This window comes from Impatiens glandulifera, chromosome 4, assembly GCF_907164915.1.
Source record: "Impatiens glandulifera chromosome 4, dImpGla2.1, whole genome shotgun sequence".
NCBI lineage: Eukaryota > Viridiplantae > Streptophyta > Magnoliopsida > Ericales > Balsaminaceae > Impatiens > Impatiens glandulifera.
The window spans coordinates 50,261,386-50,284,879 of NC_061865.1; the positions used below are offsets into that span (position 1 = coordinate 50,261,386).

The following is a 23,494-nucleotide window of genomic DNA, read 5'->3' on the forward strand; positions in this document are numbered from 1 at the left end:
AATCACTTAAAGCTTCAACAACAAAAGTATATGAGTGTTCTTCAACTCACACTAAGCTTTTGTTCATATCATAATTCATGTTAGAAATAAAATTATAAATTTTTTAAAATTTTAGATTGAATTTTTTTCAATACAATTTTTAATTTTATTATTTCTTGATTTGAAATTATTCCTAAAATCATTTACAAACTATCGGTTGAAAAAAAAATCAAACAAAACAAGCTAAATTAGACAAACATAATTTTAAAATTAAAAATTCTATAATCGAATTTTTTGTTCTTGAATCTTAACTCAAGGAAAGTGACACTAAAATGTTCTTAATGCATTTTAAATGATGTTAGAAATATTTATAGATTTATTCCAAAGCAAATAATACATTGTTTGTCTAAAATTAAAATTTTCAAAACAAAGCTTGAAATTTCAAATTAAAAATGGTTGAAACATTTAGTTAGTTATTATTTATGGATGGATTCAATTCTAAAACACATAATGAAGCTATTGAAATCATAAAATCCTAATCTAAAATCTTCAAACTTGAAATCTATGTTTTTTTTACCTATTTATGTTGAAGCTTCGTTGATCACTTCAGATTATCATAGAAAAATGACACCAAAATGTTCTTAATGTATTTTAAACAGTGTTAGGAATATTTCTAGATTTATTCCAAAGCAAATAAGACAATGTTTGTCTAAAATTAGAATTTTCAAAACAAAGCTTGAAATTTCAAATTTAAAAATGGTTTGAAATATTTAGTTAGTTATGATTTTATGGATGTATTCAATTTTAAAACACCTAAAATCCTAATCTAAAATCTTCAAACTCGAAATCTGATTTTTTTTTACCTATTTATATCACGGTTAGCTGAAAGCTCAAAACTTGCACAAAGGCTATCTGGAGATTGAAGACAACATAGGAACTCGATCAAAAACCCGTTCCCTACACACTAGTCAACTCGTGCCTCGCTCGTTCAATCTGCACACGACCCGCCCTTTGCTGACCAACCGTTGAACCGATCCAGACACAATGCATGCCTCATCAGTCATCTGGCCAAGCACACTTCTAAACTGCGCTCCGTGAACCTGCAGTCCACCAAGCCAAAGGTCTGATTGCTTTCAGCATAGAAAACAATTTTTTTTAGAATATTTTTATAAAAGATTCTTCTTCTTAAGATTATTCTAAGAAAGGGTCTATTTAAATTTATTTTTAATTTCTAATATTTTTAATTGACATTTTCACATATTTTATAATTTTTGACATCAATCACAGTTATAAATTTTTATTTTAAAATATTAAATTTAAATATATACCTAAATTATGAAAAATAATTGGACAAAAACAAATGTAAGGAACTAAATTTCTAAATAAAAAGTTAAAATTTTGTGGAGTAGATTTAACGGGTAGGGAAGGCATAAGCTCATAGCGTGATAACTTTTAATCGAGTATCAACAAACATCGATCATAGAAGAAATCTTTGATAAAATTACGTTTATACACGTAAAATAATCCTCGTTTACAAGTGACTGACTTTTTAAACCATTAATTAATTAATTGAATTTAAATCAAAATTATTATTTCAAACCCTCGTCTATTTAAAAATAAAAAAGAGGTAAATTATGAAATTTGATAGTCAATAAAATTACTTAATTATTTTTCATTAATTTTCCCTTTAAATAGTTTTAAAATAAACGAATTGGACCCCTCGGGTCTTCACCTTCTTACACACGTCTTCTTATTTTATCTTCTTATTTTAAAATTTTTAATTATTTTTTTAATTAATTTTTAAAATGAATGGATATTTAAAGTTGTTTTTGAATATATATTTATAATTGAGTTGTTTTCGAGATTTATTTAATCTAATTTATCGAAGAAGTTGATTTGGGTGGAAAAAAAAAGTTTAAAGATCAAATTTGGAGAGATATAATTGATATTTATTTATTAACTTTTTTGTGTATGTTATACTAATTTGAATGTATTTATGTTTTAATATACACATTTAAAATTGTCGAATATAGTTTTAAATATCTTGAAAAAATGTGTAATGGATGTGTAAGAATTAAAAATTGACACTTCAATTTATAATATTAAAATAATTTTTAAGAATAATTTTAATAAAAAAAATCAAAATAATTAACCCATGATCAAACCTATTTAAAACAATTAATTATGATTAATTATTATACTAATTAATCAAATTAATTAAAGGTTAGGGTCAAAATAAGAAATAAAATTATTTGGGATAAATGTTATACCAATATTATCTCAAAATAATTTTAGAAAAAATTAAAAGACAAAAATAAATAATTTTGATGAATTTTTATCCATTTCATCTAAAAACAAAATATTTATTTAAATTCTAAAAATATATAAAAAAAAATGGTAAAATAATTGTCATGTTTATTTAATATTTTGTGTATTTAAAAAGATTAAAATTAAAGTCAAACTGGTGAAAGAAAAATTAATTTCAAATAAATCTTAAGTATTTAATATATATATGGCCGAAACTAAAGGAATTAGTTGCAGCGCACGCCAGGACTATCGGATGAGCGCTGAATTTTTATTTAGCGCCCAAGAAAGAACAGTGTAGCCGGTTGTAGCCAAAGCAACGCGTGTCCGGGCCATAGTAGAACGGCTAACGCCCCATTAGTCAGGATGTTAATGGACCGCCCAAAAGCAATAACGCTGGACGGAATGCCCGAAGACGCTCAAATAAACGTCGTTTTTAATGCCACCTTCATCTCCAACGCGACGCTAGAGTGGATAAGCTCTGAAGATCCGTGTTGAGTCTTTTTAGAACTCAACCATTGGTCCACTAAATTGACTAATTCAAAGCCCAAAATGATCATCCTAAGATGATGATCATTCTCCCTACAAAAGTAGGCATCGTCATTGCCTACTCCGGCTAGTTGACTAAAGAACAACCAAAACACCATTAATGGTTTTGGCTGATTTATCCCACTTGGCTCCTCCAACCGACCTTGAGCAGATATAAATAGCTCATATGGATTATTCTGAAGCCAAAGAACTATCTAACACCCTCCAAATCGAAAAAAATTAAAATTCGTCATTAAAGTTTGAAGCTTTCAGATTTTTCAAACTTTCTGTTTGAGACTTAAAGTTTGGATCTAAGCATCCAAAAAGCTTCCCTATGGATCAATGAGTGTTCTCCAATCCTTGGTAAGGTTCTAATCACCATCTACTTCAATATTTACAGTTTGAATTTGAAATTTTTATATTTTAAACTACATAGGCTTGTATGTTTACTGTTTATGGTGTTTTAGGGTTGAAAATTCATCCCTAGATGATTTAGAAACTATCTGGATATGATAGAACCGATCAATCGATTTAAATAACAAAAACCAAATTTGAATTTTTAAAATTTAAAAAACGAGTTTGTTGTTCTTGGGTTAATTATATTGAATCACAACCCATAAAACTTCCTAACATGATTGTAATGATGCTGAACAACTTTTAGATCATGTTTGATCAAAATTTAAATTTTCAAAATAAATTGAAAATTTTGAGTTCTTGAATTGGTCAAAACGAACATCTAATATTCTTGTTTTGGTACCAATCAAATATATGCATTATAAGGAAGCTATTGGATATCTCCTTACACTTCAAAATAATTTTAAAATCAAAAAGCCGATTTTTGATCATAAATTGCTTTGAACAAATTGATCATCATCTAAGTCGATTGATACATTGAGATGATGATCAACATTTTCCTTGGAGCTTTGTGAAGCTACCCAAACTCTTAGATCAAATAATCATAGCTAAAAATGAATAAAAAAATATGCACTTTGAGTTCTTAAGGACCGAGGCTCATTAGCTAGGACCGAGAGATCCGACCGAGGATCATCGATCTAGATCGAGACTAGAATTGAGAAAATCGAACCTAGGACTGAGGCATAAAACTGATGTTCTTGAGCTAGGACTGAGACCTAAGACGGATGTTCTTGAGCCAGGACCGAGATATCCGGCCGAAGATTTTCACTTAGGACCGAGAGTTCTAAAATTGGGATCGATACTCCTAACCCTAGGACCGAGAGTGCTATCCCTAAGACCAAGAGATCTGACCTTAGGACCGAGAATCCCAAGTTTAGGACTAAGAGCTCCCGAACTTAAGAACGAAGGACTTAGCTTAGAGCTAGCCTAGGACCGAGAGGTTTATACACCTCGATCGAGAAACTTAGCCCAAGGTTATCTTAGTACCGATAAGTTTATAAACCTAGACCGGTAATATTAGCCAAGGACAAAGAGTCCTTAGCACCCCGACCGAGGGACTTCAATCCTTAGACAAAGATCTTGAGACTCGACCCGGACCGAGGGTCTTTTGATCTCAACCGATAAAAATGAACCCTAGGCTTAGGACTCCGGTCCTAAGGCCTGTTTGGTTACACTTTTCAAAATCCAAAATTATTTTTATAATTTTGGGACTGCAAAACATTCTCTAAAAATCCCGAAAAATTAGAAAATACATTTTAAATATTTTTGGGATATTTCCACAAAAATATTTTGACAAAGGCTTGTTTGATGTTTATTTCTAAACCCTATTATCTTTAAAAATGACTGATATTCATTCTTCAGGTATCTCCTCCATAGTTATCATCCGCAACAGATACCAAAATTTAAATATTGATATTTCAATACTTTAAATAACGCTAAACCTAGAAACATGATTATGACCAGAAGAATAAACGGTTAAAACTCAAACTTTATACATATGATTTTCAAAAACCAACTTTATAAGTTGAGACCGTTTTTAAAACGGGTACGGAAGATGAAGCGTGAAAGCCTTTTCTCGAGTATCACCAAACTATGAATTAAAAGAAAACTCTAGTCAATACGTTTGTATACGTAAACAACTTTTATTGGTTTTCAAAATTTAATTGGCGACTATATTTCAAAATAAATAATATGTTAAATTAATTATGTTTTATTAATTTAAACTAAAAAAATTTGAAAAATAAAATTATGATTTAATTACAGTAAATCTCTAAATTATTTAAAATTGAATATCGAAATTATTGTTTTTTAATTAATTTAAAAACGTTGCAAGGAAACAATGACATCTTTTAAAAATAATGTTTTATTTTAAAAAAAAATTCTTAACACTCAAACCAATATTGAATTTCTCAAACCTTGAGCTTTTTACATAAACCTAATACAAACGGTTTTTTCGGGGTTACAATAGGAGAATAATTAATAAATTGAAAAAATATTATTTGTTATTTTAATTCTTTAAATGTGATAAATTAGTTATGAAAAAAAACATTATGTTAAAAAATATGGACTTTCTTTCTTTTGTCATAATGTCTTAAATAATAATTTTATTTATTTTTTTTAGTTGGAGCTAAATAGGACTCAATTTAAAGTTCAAGCTTAATTTAATAAAACGATACAAATTTGAATTTTAAATAATATTTTTTAACTATTTAAAATAGATCTTAAATTATATAAAAGAAATTGTAAACTTTAAGACCTAATTCCATTTATTTATAAATTGGACCGACCTTCTTGGAGAGCCATAAATCGTAATCAACTACTAATATTAGCTGTAAAGAGGCCAAAACACTTGCCAATTTCTTTTGTAAGAGTAGATGAAATTGAGACTAATTCTATAAACTTATAATATCTACAAACAACATAACATCACTTCGTTTGTAACTTACTTTGTAGACAAAAAATAAATATATAATAATTTGTAATAATCATGAACTAAAATTATATAAAATATATAATAAATAAATAATATTTTAATAATTATAAATAAGATTTATATTAAATATAATTTATGTCATCATAATTTATTTATATTCATTTTTAAATATAATTATATGAATAAGTATTAAATGTTTTAATTTAAAATTTTATAAAAGAATTTGTATAATCCAAAACTGATGTAGTATTAATAACATTTGTATATTAAGGATTTTTTAAAATAAGTATAATATTAATATTATTTTAATTTTACAAAAGTATTATCTATATATAATAATAATAAATTGAATTTTTATTCTAAATATTTATTTATATTGATACAAATCAATGTAAATTATATATCATTCAATTTTAAAATATGATATATATATATATATATATTTATTTATTTATTTATTTATTAGTAGATAAAAGATATTCCAATTAATTATAGTATTTATAATTGATATTATTTTTTATCATATTTTTTATATTTACAAGATTATTAATTTTTGTATCTAATTTTTTAAAATTAAATAAAACTAACGTTTCACCCTACAGTCATATCCCCTCCGAATCTTACCCTATCGTAGACTCTCGATAAAATAATATTCGATAAAATTATTACCCCGATAAAATAATAAATTCTTACCGTCTCAACTCGGGCCGAATAGTTAAAGTAATAATTTCGATAAATTTATTAAGTAATATATTTTTTTGGCGCATATAGGTTCCAACCGATATAAAAAGTAATAATATACTATTTTTTAAATAATTCAGAATACCTTAGTGTACCTTAATGAAATATGAGTCTACCGTTGTCTGCTTTGTATGGAATTTATATCCATTTAAATATCATCTTTCACTTTATTCAAATCTTTATGAAGTTGTGGAGTACTTCTATCAAATTGTAGGAGAAAATCACTAAGTTTTATTGCTGCTCTAATTGCTTCTCTGCGAGAAACAGGACCCAAAACACATGCTCTGAGAAGACCTAGAGGTTGTGGAGGGCGTTTTGTGAATACAAAGAAGACAGACAATATGCAAAAAGATGGAACGCCTCCTCCTCCTGATAATGCAACAATACCGAAATCTACATCAGTTTTGGATTATACAAATTCTTTTATAAAATTTTAAATTAAAACATTTAATACTTATTCATATAATTATATTTAAAAATGAATATAAATAAATTATGATGACATAAATTATATTTAATATAAATCTTATTTATAATTATTAAAATATTATTTATTTATTATATATTTTATATAATTTTAGTTCATGATTATTACAAATTATTATATATTTATTTTTGTCTACAAAGTAAGTTACAAACGAAGTGATGTTATGTTGTTTGTAGATATTATAAGTTTATAGAATTAGTCTCAATTTCATCTACTCTTACAAAAGAAATTGGCAAGTGTTTTGGCCTCTTTACAGCTAATATTAGTAGTTGATTACGATTTATGGCTCTCCAAGAAGGTCGGTCCAATTTATAAATAAATGGAATTAGGTCTTAAAGTTTACAATTTCTTTTATATAATTTAAGATCTATTTTAAATAGTTAAAAAATATTATTTAAAATTCAAATTTGTATCGTTTTATTAAATTAAGCTTGAACTTTAAATTGAGTCCTATTTAGCTCCAACTAAAAAAAATAAATAAAATTATTATTTAAGACATTATGACAAAAGAAAGAAAGTCCATATTTTTTAACATAATGTTTTTTTTCATAACTAATTTATCACATTTAAAGAATTAAAATAACAAATAATATTTTTTCAATTTATTAATTATTCTCCTATTGTAACCCCGAAAAAACCGTTTGTATTAGGTTTATGTAAAAAGCTCAAGGTTTGAGAAATTCAATATTGGTTTGAGTGTTAAGAATTTTTTTTTAAAATAAAACATTATTTTTAAAAGATGTCATTGTTTCCTTGCAACGTTTTTAAATTAATTAAAAAACAATAATTTCGATATTCAATTTTAAATAATTTAGAGATTTACTGTAATTAAATCATAATTTTATTTTTCAAATTTTTTTAGTTTAAATTAATAAAACATAATTAATTTAACATATTATTTATTTTGAAATATAGTCGCCAATTAAATTTTGAAAACCAATAAAAGTTGTTTACGTATACAAACGTATTGACTAGAGTTTTCTTTTAATTCATAGTTTGGTGATACTCGAGAAAAGGCTTTCACGCTTCATCTTCCGTACCCGTTTTAAAAACGGTCTCAACTTATAAAGTTGGTTTTTGAAAATCATATGTATAAAGTTTGAGTTTTAACCGTTTATTCTTCTGGTCATAATCATGTTTCTAGGTTTAGCGTTATTTAAAGTATTGAAATATCAATATTTAAATTTTGGTATCTGTTGCGGATGATAACTATGGAGGAGATACCTGAAGAATGAATATCAGTCATTTTTAAAGATAATAGGGTTTAGAAATAAACATCAAACAAGCCTTTGTCAAAATATTTTTGTGGAAATATCCCAAAAATATTTAAAATGTATTTTCTAATTTTTCGGGATTTTTAGAGAATGTTTTGCAGTCCCAAAATTATAAAAATAATTTTGGATTTTGAAAAGTGTAACCAAACAGGCCTTAGGACCGGAGTCCTAAGCCTAGGGTTCATTTTTATCGGTTGAGATCAAAAGACCCTCGGTCCGGGTCGAGTCTCAAGATCTTTGTCTAAGGATTGAAGTCCCTCGGTCGGGGTGCTAAGGACTCTTTGTCCTTGGCTAATATTACCGGTCTAGGTTTATAAACTTATCGGTACTAAGATAACCTTGGGCTAAGTTTCTCGATCGAGGTGTATAAACCTCTCGGTCCTAGGCTAGCTCTAAGCTAAGTCCTTCGTTCTTAAGTTCGGGAGCTCTTAGTCCTAAACTTGGGATTCTCGGTCCTAAGGTCAGATCTCTTGGTCTTAGGGATAGCACTCTCGGTCCTAGGGTTAGGAGTATCGATCCCAATTTTAGAACTCTCGGTCCTAAGTGAAAATCTTCGGCCGGATATCTCGGTCCTGGCTCAAGAACATCCGTCTTAGGTCTCAGTCCTAGCTCAAGAACATCAGTTTTATGCCTCAGTCCTAGGTTCTATTTTCTCAATTCTAGTCTCGATCTAGATCGATGATCCTCGGTCGGATCTCTCGGTCCTAGCTAATGAGCCTCGGTCCTTAAGAACTCAAAGTGCATATTTTTTTATTCATTTTTAGCTATGATTATTTGATCTAAGAGTTTGGGTAGCTTCACAAAGCTCCAAGGAAAATGTTGATCATCATCTCAATGTATCAATCGACTTAGATGATGATCAATTTGTTCAAAGCAATTTATGATCAAAAATCGGCTTTTTGATTTTAAAATTATTTTGAAGTGTAAGGAGATATCCAATAGCTTCCTTATAATGCATATATTTGATTGGTACCAAAACAAGAATATTAGATGTTCGTTTTGACCAATTCAAGAACTCAAAATTTTCAATTTATTTTGAAAATTTAAATTTTGATCAAACATGATCTAAAAGTTGTTCAGCATCATTACAATCATGTTAGGAAGTTTTATGGGTTGTGATTCAATATAATTAACCCAAGAACAACAAACTCGTTTTTTAAATTTTAAAAATTCAAATTTGGTTTTTGTTATTTAAATCGATTGATCGGTTCTATCATATCCAGATAGTTTCTAAATCATCTAGGGATGAATTTTCAACCCTAAAACACCATAAACAGTAAACATACAAGCCTATGTAGTTTAAAATATAAAAATTTCAAATTCAAACTGTAAATATTGAAGTAGATGGTGATTAGAACCTTACCAAGGATTGGAGAACACTCATTGATCCATAGGGAAGCTTTTTGGATGCTTAGATCCAAACTTTAAGTCTCAAACAGAAAGTTTGAAAAATCTGAAAGCTTCAAACTTTAATGACGAATTTTAATTTTTTTCGATTTGGAGGGTGTTAGATAGTTCTTTGGCTTCAGAATAATCCATATGAGCTATTTATATCTGCTCAAGGTCGGTTGGAGGAGCCAAGTGGGATAAATCAGCCAAAACCATTAATGGTGTTTTGGTTGTTCTTTAGTCAACTAGCCGGAGTAGGCAATGACGATGCCTACTTTTGTAGGGAGAATGATCATCATCTTAGGATGATCATTTTGGGCTTTGAATTAGTCAATTTAGTGGACCAATGGTTGAGTTCTAAAAAGACTCAACACGGATCTTCAGAGCTTATCCACTCTAGCGTCGCGTTGGAGATGAAGGTGGCATTAAAAACGACGTTTATTTGAGCGTCTTCGGGCATTCCGTCCAGCGTTATTGCTTTTGGGCGGTCCATTAACATCCTGACTAATGGGGCGTTAGCCGTTCTACTATGGCCCGGACACGCGTTGCTTTGGCTACAACCGGCTACACTGTTCTTTCTTGGGCGCTAAATAAAAATTCAGCGCTCATCCGATAGTCCTGGCGTGCGCTGCAACTAATTCCTTTAGTTTCGGCCATATATATATTAAATACTTAAGATTTATTTGAAATTAATTTTTCTTTCACCAGTTTGACTTTAATTTTAATCTTTTTAAATACACAAAATATTAAATAAACATGACAATTATTTTACCATTTTTTTTTATATATTTTTAGAATTTAAATAAATATTTTGTTTTTAGATGAAATGGATAAAAATTCATCAAAATTATTTATTTTTGTCTTTTAATTTTTTCTAAAATTATTTTGAGATAATATTGGTATAACATTTATCCCAAATAATTTTATTTCTTATTTTGACCCTAACCTTTAATTAATTTGATTAATTAGTATAATAATTAATCATAATTAATTGTTTTAAATAGGTTTGATCATGGGTTAATTATTTTGATTTTTTTTATTAAAATTATTCTTAAAAATTATTTTAATATTATAAATTGAAGTGTCAATTTTTAATTCTTACACATCCATTACACATTTTTTCAAGATATTTAAAACTATATTCGACAATTTTAAATGTGTATATTAAAACATAAATACATTCAAATTAGTATAACATACACAAAAAAGTTAATAAATAAATATCAATTATATCTCTCCAAATTTGATCTTTAAACTTTTTTTTTCCACCCAAATCAACTTCTTCGATAAATTAGATTAAATAAATCTCGAAAACAACTCAATTATAAATATATATTCAAAAACAACTTTAAATATCCATTCATTTTAAAAATTAATTAAAAAAATAATTAAAAATTTTAAAATAAGAAGATAAAATAAGAAGACGTGTGTAAGAAGGTGAAGACCCGAGGGGTCCAATTCGTTTATTTTAAAACTATTTAAAGGGAAAATTAATGAAAAATAATTAAGTAATTTTATTGACTATCAAATTTCATAATTTACCTCTTTTTTATTTTTAAATAGACGAGGGTTTGAAATAATAATTTTGATTTAAATTCAATTAATTAATTAATGGTTTAAAAAGTCAGTCACTTGTAAACGAGGATTATTTTACGTGTATAAACGTAATTTTATCAAAGATTTCTCCTATGATCGATGTTTGTTGATACTCGATTAAAAGTTATCACGCTATGAGCTTATGCCTTCCCTACCCGTTAAATCTACTCCACAAAATTTTAACTTTTTATTTAGAAATTTAGTTCCTTACATTTGTTTTTGTCCAATTATTTTTCATAATTTAGGTATATATTTAAATTTAATATTTTAAAATAAAAATTTATAACTGTGATTGATGTCAAAAATTATAAAATATGTGAAAATGTCAATTAAAAATATTAGAAATTAAAAATAAATTTAAATAGACCCTTTCTTAGAATAATCTTAAGAAGAAGAATCTTTTATAAAAATATTCTAAAAAAAATTGTTTTCTATGCTGAAAGCAATCAGACCTTTGGCTTGGTGGACTGCAGGTTCACGGAGCGCAGTTTAGAAGTGTGCTTGGCCAGATGACTGATGAGGCATGCATTGTGTCTGGATCGGTTCAACGGTTGGTCAGCAAAGGGCGGGTCGTGTGCAGATTGAACGAGCGAGGCACGAGTTGACTAGTGTGTAGGGAACGGGTTTTTGATCGAGTTCCTATGTTGTCTTCAATCTCCAGATAGCCTTTGTGCAAGTTTTGAGCTTTCAGCTAACCGTGATATAAATAGGTAAAAAAAAATCAGATTTCGAGTTTGAAGATTTTAGATTAGGATTTTAGGTGTTTTAAAATTGAATACATCCATAAAATCATAACTAACTAAATATTTCAAACCATTTTTAAATTTGAAATTTCAAGCTTTGTTTTGAAAATTCTAATTTTAGACAAACATTGTCTTATTTGCTTTGGAATAAATCTAGAAATATTCCTAACACTGTTTAAAATACATTAAGAACATTTTGGTGTCATTTTTCTATGATAATCTGAAGTGATCAACGAAGCTTCAACATAAATAGGTAAAAAAAACATAGATTTCAAGTTTGAAGATTTTAGATTAGGATTTTATGATTTCAATAGCTTCATTATGTGTTTTAGAATTGAATCCATCCATAAATAATAACTAACTAAATGTTTCAACCATTTTTAATTTGAAATTTCAAGCTTTGTTTTGAAAATTTTAATTTTAGACAAACAATGTATTATTTGCTTTGGAATAAATCTATAAATATTTCTAACATCATTTAAAATGCATTAAGAACATTTTAGTGTCACTTTCCTTGAGTTAAGATTCAAGAACAAAAAATTCGATTATAGAATTTTTAATTTTAAAATTATGTTTGTCTAATTTAGCTTGTTTTGTTTGATTTTTTTTTCAACCGATAGTTTGTAAATGATTTTAGGAATAATTTCAAATCAAGAAATAATAAAATTAAAAATTGTATTGAAAAAAATTCAATCTAAAATTTTAAAAAATTTATAATTTTATTTCTAACATGAATTATGATATGAACAAAAGCTTAGTGTGAGTTGAAGAACACTCATATACTTTTGTTGTTGAAGCTTTAAGTGATTTAGAACCGAGCTTACAAGCTCTGTACAACTTAAAAGCTTGTAAAATTTAATAGTGGATTTTTTGTATGGAGGTTGATTGACGACTTGAGGTTGGTGTGTATGCCTCTTTGTCTTGGCCAAGAAAAACTATTTATAGTCCTCTAAGGTTAGTTAGTTGATCAAGTTGATCAAATTCGGGACAAAAGTTAACTTTCGTCTTGCCACAAGGGATCACTTGGCTCTTTAAATCGCATCATTTGGTCAAGAAATTAATGGTTTCAATTTCAGTTTTCTTCTTCAATTTCGGCCGCCTACAAGTCTATTATAACCTTAAGGACTAGTTTAAATTTGATTTTTTTTTTTTTTGTTTTTATTTTAATCTGAAAAAATACACAAATTTAATTAATAAACATAAAATTTATATTTTGCCTTTTTATTATTTTTATGTATTTTAGGGCTTTATTTTTAATTATTTTATGATTTAAATGGTTACAATATTTGTCTAAAATATTTATTTAATTTAAATAAGTTGTAAATTTAATTATTTCAAATTTAAATAAATACAATCATTTATGTAAAATATTTATTTAATTTGTATTTAATTATTTTAGATTTATGAATATAATTATTTATCTAAAATAATTGTTTTATTAGAGAGTTTATTAACTAAAATATTATTTAAAGACTTAAAATTTATTAAAATTTTATTAAATTGGATAACTAAAATTTCGGTGTCTACAATGGGCGTTTTGTCCATTTGAAAAAAAGTCAAATAACTAAAATTTTGATGATATAATTCTCATATGACACAATTTAAAAGTTGAGCTCTATTTAATAAATAGAATACAAGTTCAAGCTTTAAATAATAATTCAGTTTCAATATGATATTTTTTTTTTACTTTAATATCCAAATTAGTATGTTTTTTTACTTAAATATATATAAATTCATATTTTAGTTATAAATTAGTGAAGTCTGTATCTAATCAAATTAAGTATTAAATTCAATAAGTATTGGCTTAATTAATAAGTTTTATTATAAATTACTAGCAAAAAGTCCGTGCGTTTGCACGAATGTAAGTTAACACATATATTAACTAAAAAACTTGGAAAATAAAATTAAAAATCAACGTCGAAATGCCACTAAATGCTTGTAGTTGCTACTTAAATCTACCATTCAAATTTATTTCTTTGTATTATTTTTTGTAAATTCTAATATAAATAGATATTATAATAGTTAGTCTAAGTTGTAAATATAAAAAAAAATATAAGATGAAATAAGAAGTGGAATGAATATCGATAATTTGACAATATTTTTTATTACATTTTTTTAAGGTTGTAAGGATCGTAATTGGACACAACACAAGGAATCAGAAGTTCTAATTTCTCAAAATTTATGACTATAAATATCATTTAAAAGTCCTACCAATTTGAGACTATAAATATCAAACAAAAGTCTTATTCATAGTGTCGATCATCCGATAAGAATTTAGTAGTTCTACACATTCAAACAATAAAATTGTTGTTCGAAATTTCTCTTTTTATGTTTTGCAGATAATTTCATTTTAAATGGAATAGATGAAAAAGTAATAGAGAATAAAAAGTATAATATCAAAAGGCTAAGAATTTGATAATATTCTCAATAAACATCTTATTATTTCAATTTCATATCAACAAAATATAGAATAGTGACAAAAAAATAAATAAGTTTATTACCAAATTTAAAGAAAAATACATATATAAATATCAAAATAATGTAAATATTGAACAACCACCAATATAACATTAAAGTTAAAATATGTCAAAAAATAATAATAATAAAAATAAAGTATCAATTGTTTATGAATTTACTTGTACCACCTAACAATTTGTCTAAAATTTTGTAAGATGAAACTTATTTTTTTGTTGGTGTCGAAATACTTATAATCTAATTTCCATAATATTTGCATTAATTAGTTATAAATTATGACTGAAGGAGTTTGTTTTATTTTATGTTAATTATTTGAATAAATTAATAATATATATGAATTGAAGGTTGTAATAATATTAATATCTGTTAATTTTATTTCTATTAATTAGTTATAAATTAGAATGAAACTGAATGATTTATTACGTTAGTGAATTAATATTAATATTTAATGCAAATCTCAAATGATTTATTATCCATTAGTGTGAACATATTCAATGTAATATAAGTATTTTTTACAATTTAAATCTTCTAAATAGTTTTCATAATTAATATTAATATTTAATACAAATCTCAAATGACTTTTTAATGAGAAGGGTTTATTTTATTTGAATTTTTTATAAATAATCAAATTATTTAGATGAAATATTTAATAAAAAATATTAATATATATAGATGGTAGGTTATATTTATTGAGTTTATTTTTATTAACATTTTTTTAATAAAAATAGGAGTATCAAAAACTAAAATATACCATAAAATTAGTAGATAAAAATAGTAGTTGCACAATAAAATTAAATTCATAAAACACATTATTATTTCATTAAAATTATGAGTATTAAAAAAATTATTCCAAGTTAGTGTATACATAAGAAATTTAAAGCTAAACACAATTATCTCAAAATTAAAATATTTTAAGTAAACAAACATTTAGACAATAGCTTGCATCTAGAAGTATAATGACATATAATGACTGAAAGTACCTGAAATAAACCAAATAAAATCAAGAATTAATGTAATAGAAAAATTAAAAAATCTTTTTACAAATGAATTTTATGATAAAATGATTTAAATTTCACTTGACTTACCAATGCTCACACCTTCAGGCATGATAACACGATTATCACAAAAAACAACTTTGCATAACCATGATAGCACCATTATCGCCAAAACCTAATAAAAAAATCAAAGTTGTTTAATCTTGAATCCAATGAACCCATCATCTTCATCAAAACATCAATTGAAATATTAAAAATCAACATATTAAAGTGATGACTAAAAGGATTTGAAATTAAGCAAACAAATCGGGAATTATTATATATATATATATTATTATATATATATATATATATATATTCTTTAGATAACTTTACTCTCATCTGTTTTTAAATAACAAAATAAGACTTAAGGAGAGACGAAACATAATAGAGAAAAAAAGTTATATTTCAAGAACTAATAAAAATAAAAATATATGATAAGAAGTTTAGACTTGAGCTCAAAAGTTCATACCACATTACACAAATATGGATCTTCTTAGAAATAACTGAAAGCCTCGTTCTCCCTATGAAAATGACAACATTTATCTTCTTAGATCTAAGCCTGAGAATGAAAGAAGAGAGAGAAATATATATATTTAAGAAAGAGAAAATACCTATGAAAGAAGAGAGAGAAATATATATATTTAAGAAAGAGAAAATACCTAATGATGATGTTGATCATTTTGGAGAGATGTGATTAATATATATAATATTTTAGACGAGAATCATTAGGTTTATTTTTAAAATAATTAATAAAAAAATATTAATATGTATGTAGATATATAAAAGAGTAACAGACATAGAATAATTAATGACGAAAGTTAATAGAATTGATGAAAAAATATATTTTATATATTATTAGTGTGAATATATATATGGTAAGGGATAGAAAAACAATTAATTGATAAAGATAAATGAAGAGAGAGAAATATATATATATATATCTAAGAAAGAGAAAATACTATGATGATGATGTGAATAATTTTGGAGAGAGCGTGATGTACACCTCCAACTTTTTAAATTAAGCGTTATTAGATATATAGATTAGGTTGTCATTGTGGTTGGACTGCCTCAAGCCTCGTTCTCCCTATGAAAATGACAACATTTATCTTCTTAGATCTAAGCCTGAGAATGAAAGAAGAGAGAGAAATATATATATTTAAGAAAGAGAAAATACCTATGAAAGAAGAGAGAGAAATATATATATTTAAGAAAGAGAAAATACCTAATGATGATGTTGATCATTTTGGAGAGATGTGATTAATATATATAATATTTTAGACGAGAATCATTAGGTTTATTTTTAAAATAATTAATAAAAAAAATATTAATATGTATGTAGATATATAAAAGAGTAACAGACATAGAATAATTAATGACGAAAGTTAATAGAATTGATGAAAAAATATATTTTATATATTATTAGTGTGAATATATATATGGTAAGGGATAGAAAAACAATTAATTGATAAAGATAAATGAAGAGAGAGAAATATATATATATATATATATCTAAGAAAGAGAAAATACTATGATGATGATGTGAATAATTTTGGAGAGAGCGTGATGTACACCTCCAACTTTTTAAATTAAGCGTTATTAGATATATATAGATTAGGTTGTCATTGTGGTTGGACTGCCTCACTTGTTGGGCTTACCTGACAGACTTTGGAGTCGATTTATAAAGCCAATGAGAAAAATAAAATCAAGAAAAAGTAACTTATTCATAACTTTGATAAAATATAGTTGGTAGAAATAATATAGAGTTATTTGAAAAAAAGTATAAAAATAAATATTTAAAACTAAAAACTCATATCAATATTCTTAAGTTAAAAATAATTACCTAATATTAAAACTAATACACCTTACAAAATAACAAAATAATATTTAGGAATGTGTCATTTTTTCAAACTAATGATGAATAATACTAGCTAAAAGCTTTTATACAATTTGGTAGGATAATTCCATTTTATAGGAAAAATAACTGTTTTGTTTGTTTGAATGTATGGCGGTGCATTTTGATTAAATAACATAAATTTAATTTATTAATTAAAATATTAATATATTAAATTATTTTTATTTTATTATTATATATTTTAAATTTTAACTTTTTATAAATAAAAAATTATGACCTTTCTAAAATCATCATCTCCAAAAATTTTTAAATAATCCAAGTTGATTTTACTATGAATTAGTTATCATAATTTCACTCAAGATTGTATTTTGTGAACTCATAGTTATACTCTTTGTGAACACTTTTTTTATTACTTTTATTGGGTTGTAATTTATATTTAATTTTTCTTGATTTCTAAAATATTTATGATTTTCACAATTTATTATGCTTTTAATTTATTTATCTTTACTTTAGGAGTTTTTCATGATAAAAAATTGTGATTTAAATTAAATTTAAAATACACTGTTGTATCATGAGATATAAATAATTAGTTTTAAAAAAATGAAAATGTGATTTAACTGCATATTTATTGGTAAAATAAAATTTTGAGAATATATATTAAGTTAAATACCAATTTTATTCCTAATCTAAAAATATATTGTGCTTTAATGTTATAATTTGTGTCATATTTATTTAATTGGAAATAAAAACCTAAAATTTATACTAGGTTGTTGAATCACTAGACAATCATTTATATTCTTTAAAATGTATATTTTTAATAACTTAATAAATAAAAATTTTAATATCTTTTTTATAATATAGTTTATTGTTTTCAAATAACTCATTAATTTATTTATAGAATAAATAATATAAAAAAATATATGTTTTTAAATTATAAAATAAATAATTTAGAAAAATATCTATTAAAAGTGTATATTTTAAATAATAATTATTTAATAAATGAAATTTGCTGTGCATCATCCACAATATTTACAAGTTTATTATTTTTAATATAAATAAATCATGATTTAGTGGTTCAAGCTCTTTTCATCAAAAGACTAGACTAGTTAGTTCGTATTAAAAAAACTAGGTTTACAATTTGTAAAAAATAAAAAATTAACATCATTATCTTTTCTTCGATAGGACACAAATTTAAATACAAATAATATATTTTAAAATTATAAACTAAATGTTATAACATCATTTTGATTATTTTGATATATAACTGAATAATTTACATTTGATACTTTTTATTTGGTGTGACTTGTCTCTCTCATTAGGCTTCTACATTTATTTAAAGTAAATGAGATGCACCAATATCATATATTTGAAGAAAAAGTACAACTAGTTAATTGATGAACAATTTCATATTTTAGGATACAAATTAAGTTCATTAATTTCACCTTCATCTACTTTCATTAACTTCAACTTCATCTACTTCTAGTACTTGTTATTTATTAATATATGACAATAAAATATATATTTTTTTAATTATTTTAAATTTTAGTTAATTAATTGAGTGAGATTTAATTGATAAAAAATAAAAAAATGTTTCATATAAAAAAAAATATATTATAAAAGAAATTTTAAAATATATTTAAATAAATATAAGTTTTAAAATGAGAATTGTATTTTAAAACTTATTTATTATCCTAAAAAAATAAATTAAGACAATGTATACTTTGAAACTTGAAAGAATAATTTTTAGAATTGAAAAATAAAATGTTTAGAGAGAAAACTATCTATTATCATATACTTTTATTTAATTTATATAAATTAATTTTAAATATTTTATAATATTTGTATAAATATCTATTATAATAATTTATTATTTTAAAACAATTAATTATATTTAATTTATTTGTTTTTATTTTGATAAATATCAATTCTTACTAAATTTATTTATTAAATAATCAAAATCAAGATATAAAAAAAAATTTAATGAATTAATTAAGTGAATTTTTAATATTTTATTTTTTAAATAAATATATCAATAAGTAATAAACTATTTGTTTTTCCACTTAACAATCAATTATATGATTAATTTGTAATATATATTTCCATTAAATTTAAATTAAACTTAAATTTTATCAAATAAAATCAATTTAAAATTAATTAACTTAAATTTTACTAAATAAAATTAATTAAATTTAATAATAATACTTTTATCAAAGGTTAATATTGAGTAAAAACTCATAAAATTTATTATCGAATTAAAGTATAAGCCTTTGGTTTATTAAGTATAGACTTTTATCATTTAAACTATGTGAGCTTATATTCAATCCTACTAAAACCCAAAAAAAACATATGCATTTTATTTAGGAGAAATAAAATGCATTCATCTGTGGTTACAAATTATCATAATCAACATTTGGGGTGAAAAATCTAAATAGACATAAGTTGATCAGAAGCCTGAAAATTACAGCCAGGGTTGGCATGATTTACATTTCAATTCTTAGAAAGAAAAAAACAATGGCCATCCCTAGTTCTAGTTCGCTCGGTTCACCTTTAGATATGGCAAGGCGCCAATGACATTGTTGTAGTCACTCCGGTCAACTTGTAGCTGCAAATATTAAACCGAATCTTTATAAGAACACTTCAGCAAATATTAAAAAGAATGCATCAAAGTAAGGCATAATCAAAAACATGCGGATCAAACTACTACAATCAACTAAGACATTGTATGAGGTCTACCAATGCTAGGTGCAGAGGGAATCTAGTTCTTTTAAGGGTTATAGTGGATAGTTGTTTCTAAATTTTAAGACTTAAAAACGCATGATCAAGCTTCAACAAGTAATTTAAGCTATGGGTTTTAGGTCTAGTGTTGAACCAAATACAATCTCGAATCCTAAGAGCTCAAGAGGAAGCTTCAAACAATACAAACATTGAATAAGTGAGACAATGTTGTTCATAGAACAGCTCAACCTTCAAGTCACATTAAATTGGTGCATCATAACTCTGTTTAGAGTTGAAATAAGTCAAATTCTTGTGGCAAAGATTACATTAAGAAAACTTTGATATGCATGAAGTTGCTTGAAGCACACAAAACACAGTGATGAAAATTATGAGCAATTCAACAATACAAATGATGTTCAAAACCCAAAATGCATTCCCTCGGCTAAGTAGCAACGATATTTAGACATTTTATCCAAATAAACCAGTTTTGACAACAAACAAGATTTTTCATTATTCAAGTAACCCACATAAAAAAGCCCTAAACCCTTCAAAAGAGCTAGTCACGCCTTATAAACAAAACAAGCTTTCAGAAAACCACAAAACCAATAAAATCAAACACCACTAGGGACATGAGGCCATTTGGAAGTTGTAAATGCGGTGTAACCACCCGATCAAATTGAAACATTTTACTACGGATTGATTTGCAAAAGGATCAAATGAAGTGTGTGATTATATGAGCCAACAAACCCCATGTCAAAATTGCAACATTTGGAAGTGGGTGGCATATTGTTAGTTTCTGTGGTTTTTAATTTTAGTCTAATACATATAACACACCCACAACATTTGATTTCCAATGAAAAACAAGTAATTGTAAATTCCAAATGAAAATCATCCTTCTTCATATGAACAAGTTTGGCATATTTGCAAATAACACTAGGTTTTTGCTAGTACTTCTGATTTTATTCTCACATGTATCATTTTCAAGCGAAAAAATGCAGATTCATGGACTGAAATACAATCATTTTCAGCAGATCACGAGTAATATTGAATGATAAAGTGGGGAAGATTAATACTAATCAGACATCCTAGTAAATGTATTCTTTCAAGTTCATAAAATAGAAGGAATTGAGTAAGAAAAAGAGTGTTCTAACCATCTTAGAAAGTCTGACTCTTCTCTTGGTATTCTTCTTCCTGAGTAAATGTTGTTTCCCAGCTCGCCTCCTCATGATTTTCCCAGTACCTGTCACTCTAAATCGTTTGGCTGAAGCCTGAAGCCCCAAAGAAACAACATCAGAAAGTTTACAACACAGATAGTGAGAAAGATAGAGTGGGGACCTTGTGGGTTTTCATTTTGTAGCCTTTGTGAGCAACTACGGAGAAAGATGGGGCCTTTTGCGTCAAAGAGGAATCAGACGAAACCGTCCTAGGAAGAAGAGGGGAAATTCTAGAAATGCTCCGAGAGGAACTGAGATTAAAGGTCTGGGTTTTCTTGGTAAATTGAGAAAATCGAACTATGCCGATGGATTTGATGGGTAAGTTGCGAATAGAGGAGCAAACTGGCGGCAGGGATTTGAAAGCCCCGAACTGAGAGGTCATGGATGTCGTCGCTGTTATAATCATCATGGGTGTTGCTAATTTGCCCAAATTTCTCTTCTTTACACACACAAGCAGAGTTTCTCTCTTCCAATTCCAATCTCAGAATGTCTTATTGCAGAGTGAAGAGTGCGAAATCTGAATAGATAACGAGATGGGTGGAGATGATGAGAGGAATTCAGAGAAATCTGGTTATATAAAGAAAATGGAAAATAATAATAATCTAATGGGGCCATACTCGTTAACTCGCTCGAGTTTCAAAAAACTCAGGCCGAGAAGAAAATCGCAAAAAGGTCGCGAATTAACTAGTTAAACTCTGTAAGATCAGTAGCATCGGACCGATTCTTACATATCTTCTTCTTCTTCTTCTTTGCTGATTTTTTTTGATAATTTCTTCACGAATGGGTTGCGAGTTGTCTTCTTCGATCAGGCAGAGAGGATGTGAATGGTTTGGGGCTTCAAGTCGGCCGTCAGACTGGAAACTTATTAGGGCAACTATACTTCTAATACTAATACAATTCATTTTGTCTTTTCAAAAATTATTTATTTATAAAAGTAACTGTAAATTACAAATAATTGTGGATTAGTAAGTTATCTATTTTGTCATTATGATTAGACTCTAACACATGTTTTTGTTCACTATTATATCAAACATATTTAATATTCTTTATCAAACCAAAAAAAAATGATAAAAAAAGAACACCCTAATTAATTTTAAAAAAAGTTATGAAATCATGTTTTTGAAAATTAGTATCAATCTCAATCCATTCAAGGTAGGTTGGTTCAAAAACTGACATTTTTAAAATAATATGAAAATATCAGTTCTTAAATTGGTTCAAACTTAATATTTTTATGGTTTAAATTAATTCTAATAAACATATAAAATATATTAATAAACTTGAATGCTGAATTAAACTTAAAATTCAAAATCTCATTTTTGTCCAAGAATTAAACCCGATTCAGTCTCTATTTGATCCAATGTTATTTTGGGACGACGATGAACATGTTCTATATAAGGAAACAAAGCTTCATGTACCCTTGGTCAATGAATGAAAGCTCTTGGTGAAATCTTGAAACCTGTACAGTGTTCTTGAAGACGACCAGAGGAATTTACCCTAACTTGGTTTTCAACTAAGAAAACTAGTCAGACCCTATTTTCGACCGAGAATATTTAGTCTGATCAGGTTCTCGACCGAGAAAAACAACTAGACATGTCTTTCGATTGAGAAATCTCGCGATCGACCAAGAACCAGCATTCGCATTGACTGGGCACCCATGTCGTTGACATCGAGCCAAATCAAGCCCAAACTCACGCATCCAACCTATTTTGCGACACAAACACCTATTTAAGGACATGTTTGTTTAGGGGTTTCGATTTTAATTACTTTTTAATTAGAAATTTCTAATTAGAGAATAAAGTGAAATATTTTTCAAATTTAATATATAATTATAAATTATAAAATAATTAATATAAATTTGAGTATTGTTGTATATATAAAATTATTAATTAAAATAATTAAATTAAAAAAAGGAGTTAAAATAATTGTGTACATAAATAATAATAGATAAATAAATATAATGAATTAAAGAAAATTAATTAATTATATAAATAATAAATATGTATGGAGGATGTATAAAAAATATTTTTTTAATAAATTATTTAAAATTTTTAATTAGAGAATAAAGTGAAAGTATTTTAAAATTTTAATATATAATTACATATTATAAATAATGAATACAAATATATTATTGATGTATATATAAAATTATTTATTAATATTAAAAAATTAAATTAAGAAAAAAAGTTAAAATAATTATATATAATAAATTCTGAGAGAAATATAAAAAAAATATATTTTAACAAAAATAAAAAATTGTTTAAAGATGAATTTAATAAATATGAATTCTAATAATTTAGAAGATAAATATGATA

General features: G+C 25.8%; 1 protein-coding gene across 1 annotated transcript; it reads right to left on the minus strand.

Annotated features, from left to right (window-relative positions):
- Nucleotides 1-19,635: 19,635 nt before the first annotated feature.
- On the minus strand, nucleotides 19,636-21,733 carry LOC124933490 (50S ribosomal protein L35, chloroplastic-like). The gene is made up of 3 exons (XM_047473898.1): nucleotides 21,304-21,733; nucleotides 21,120-21,236; nucleotides 19,636-19,855 (listed from the first exon to the last, which is right to left on the minus strand). Exons 1-3 carry the CDS (start codon nucleotides 21,589-21,591, stop codon nucleotides 19,781-19,783), a joined length of 480 nt encoding a protein of 159 aa, XP_047329854.1. The 5' UTR covers nucleotides 21,592-21,733; the 3' UTR covers nucleotides 19,636-19,780.
- Nucleotides 21,734-23,494: the final 1,761 nt, after the last annotated feature.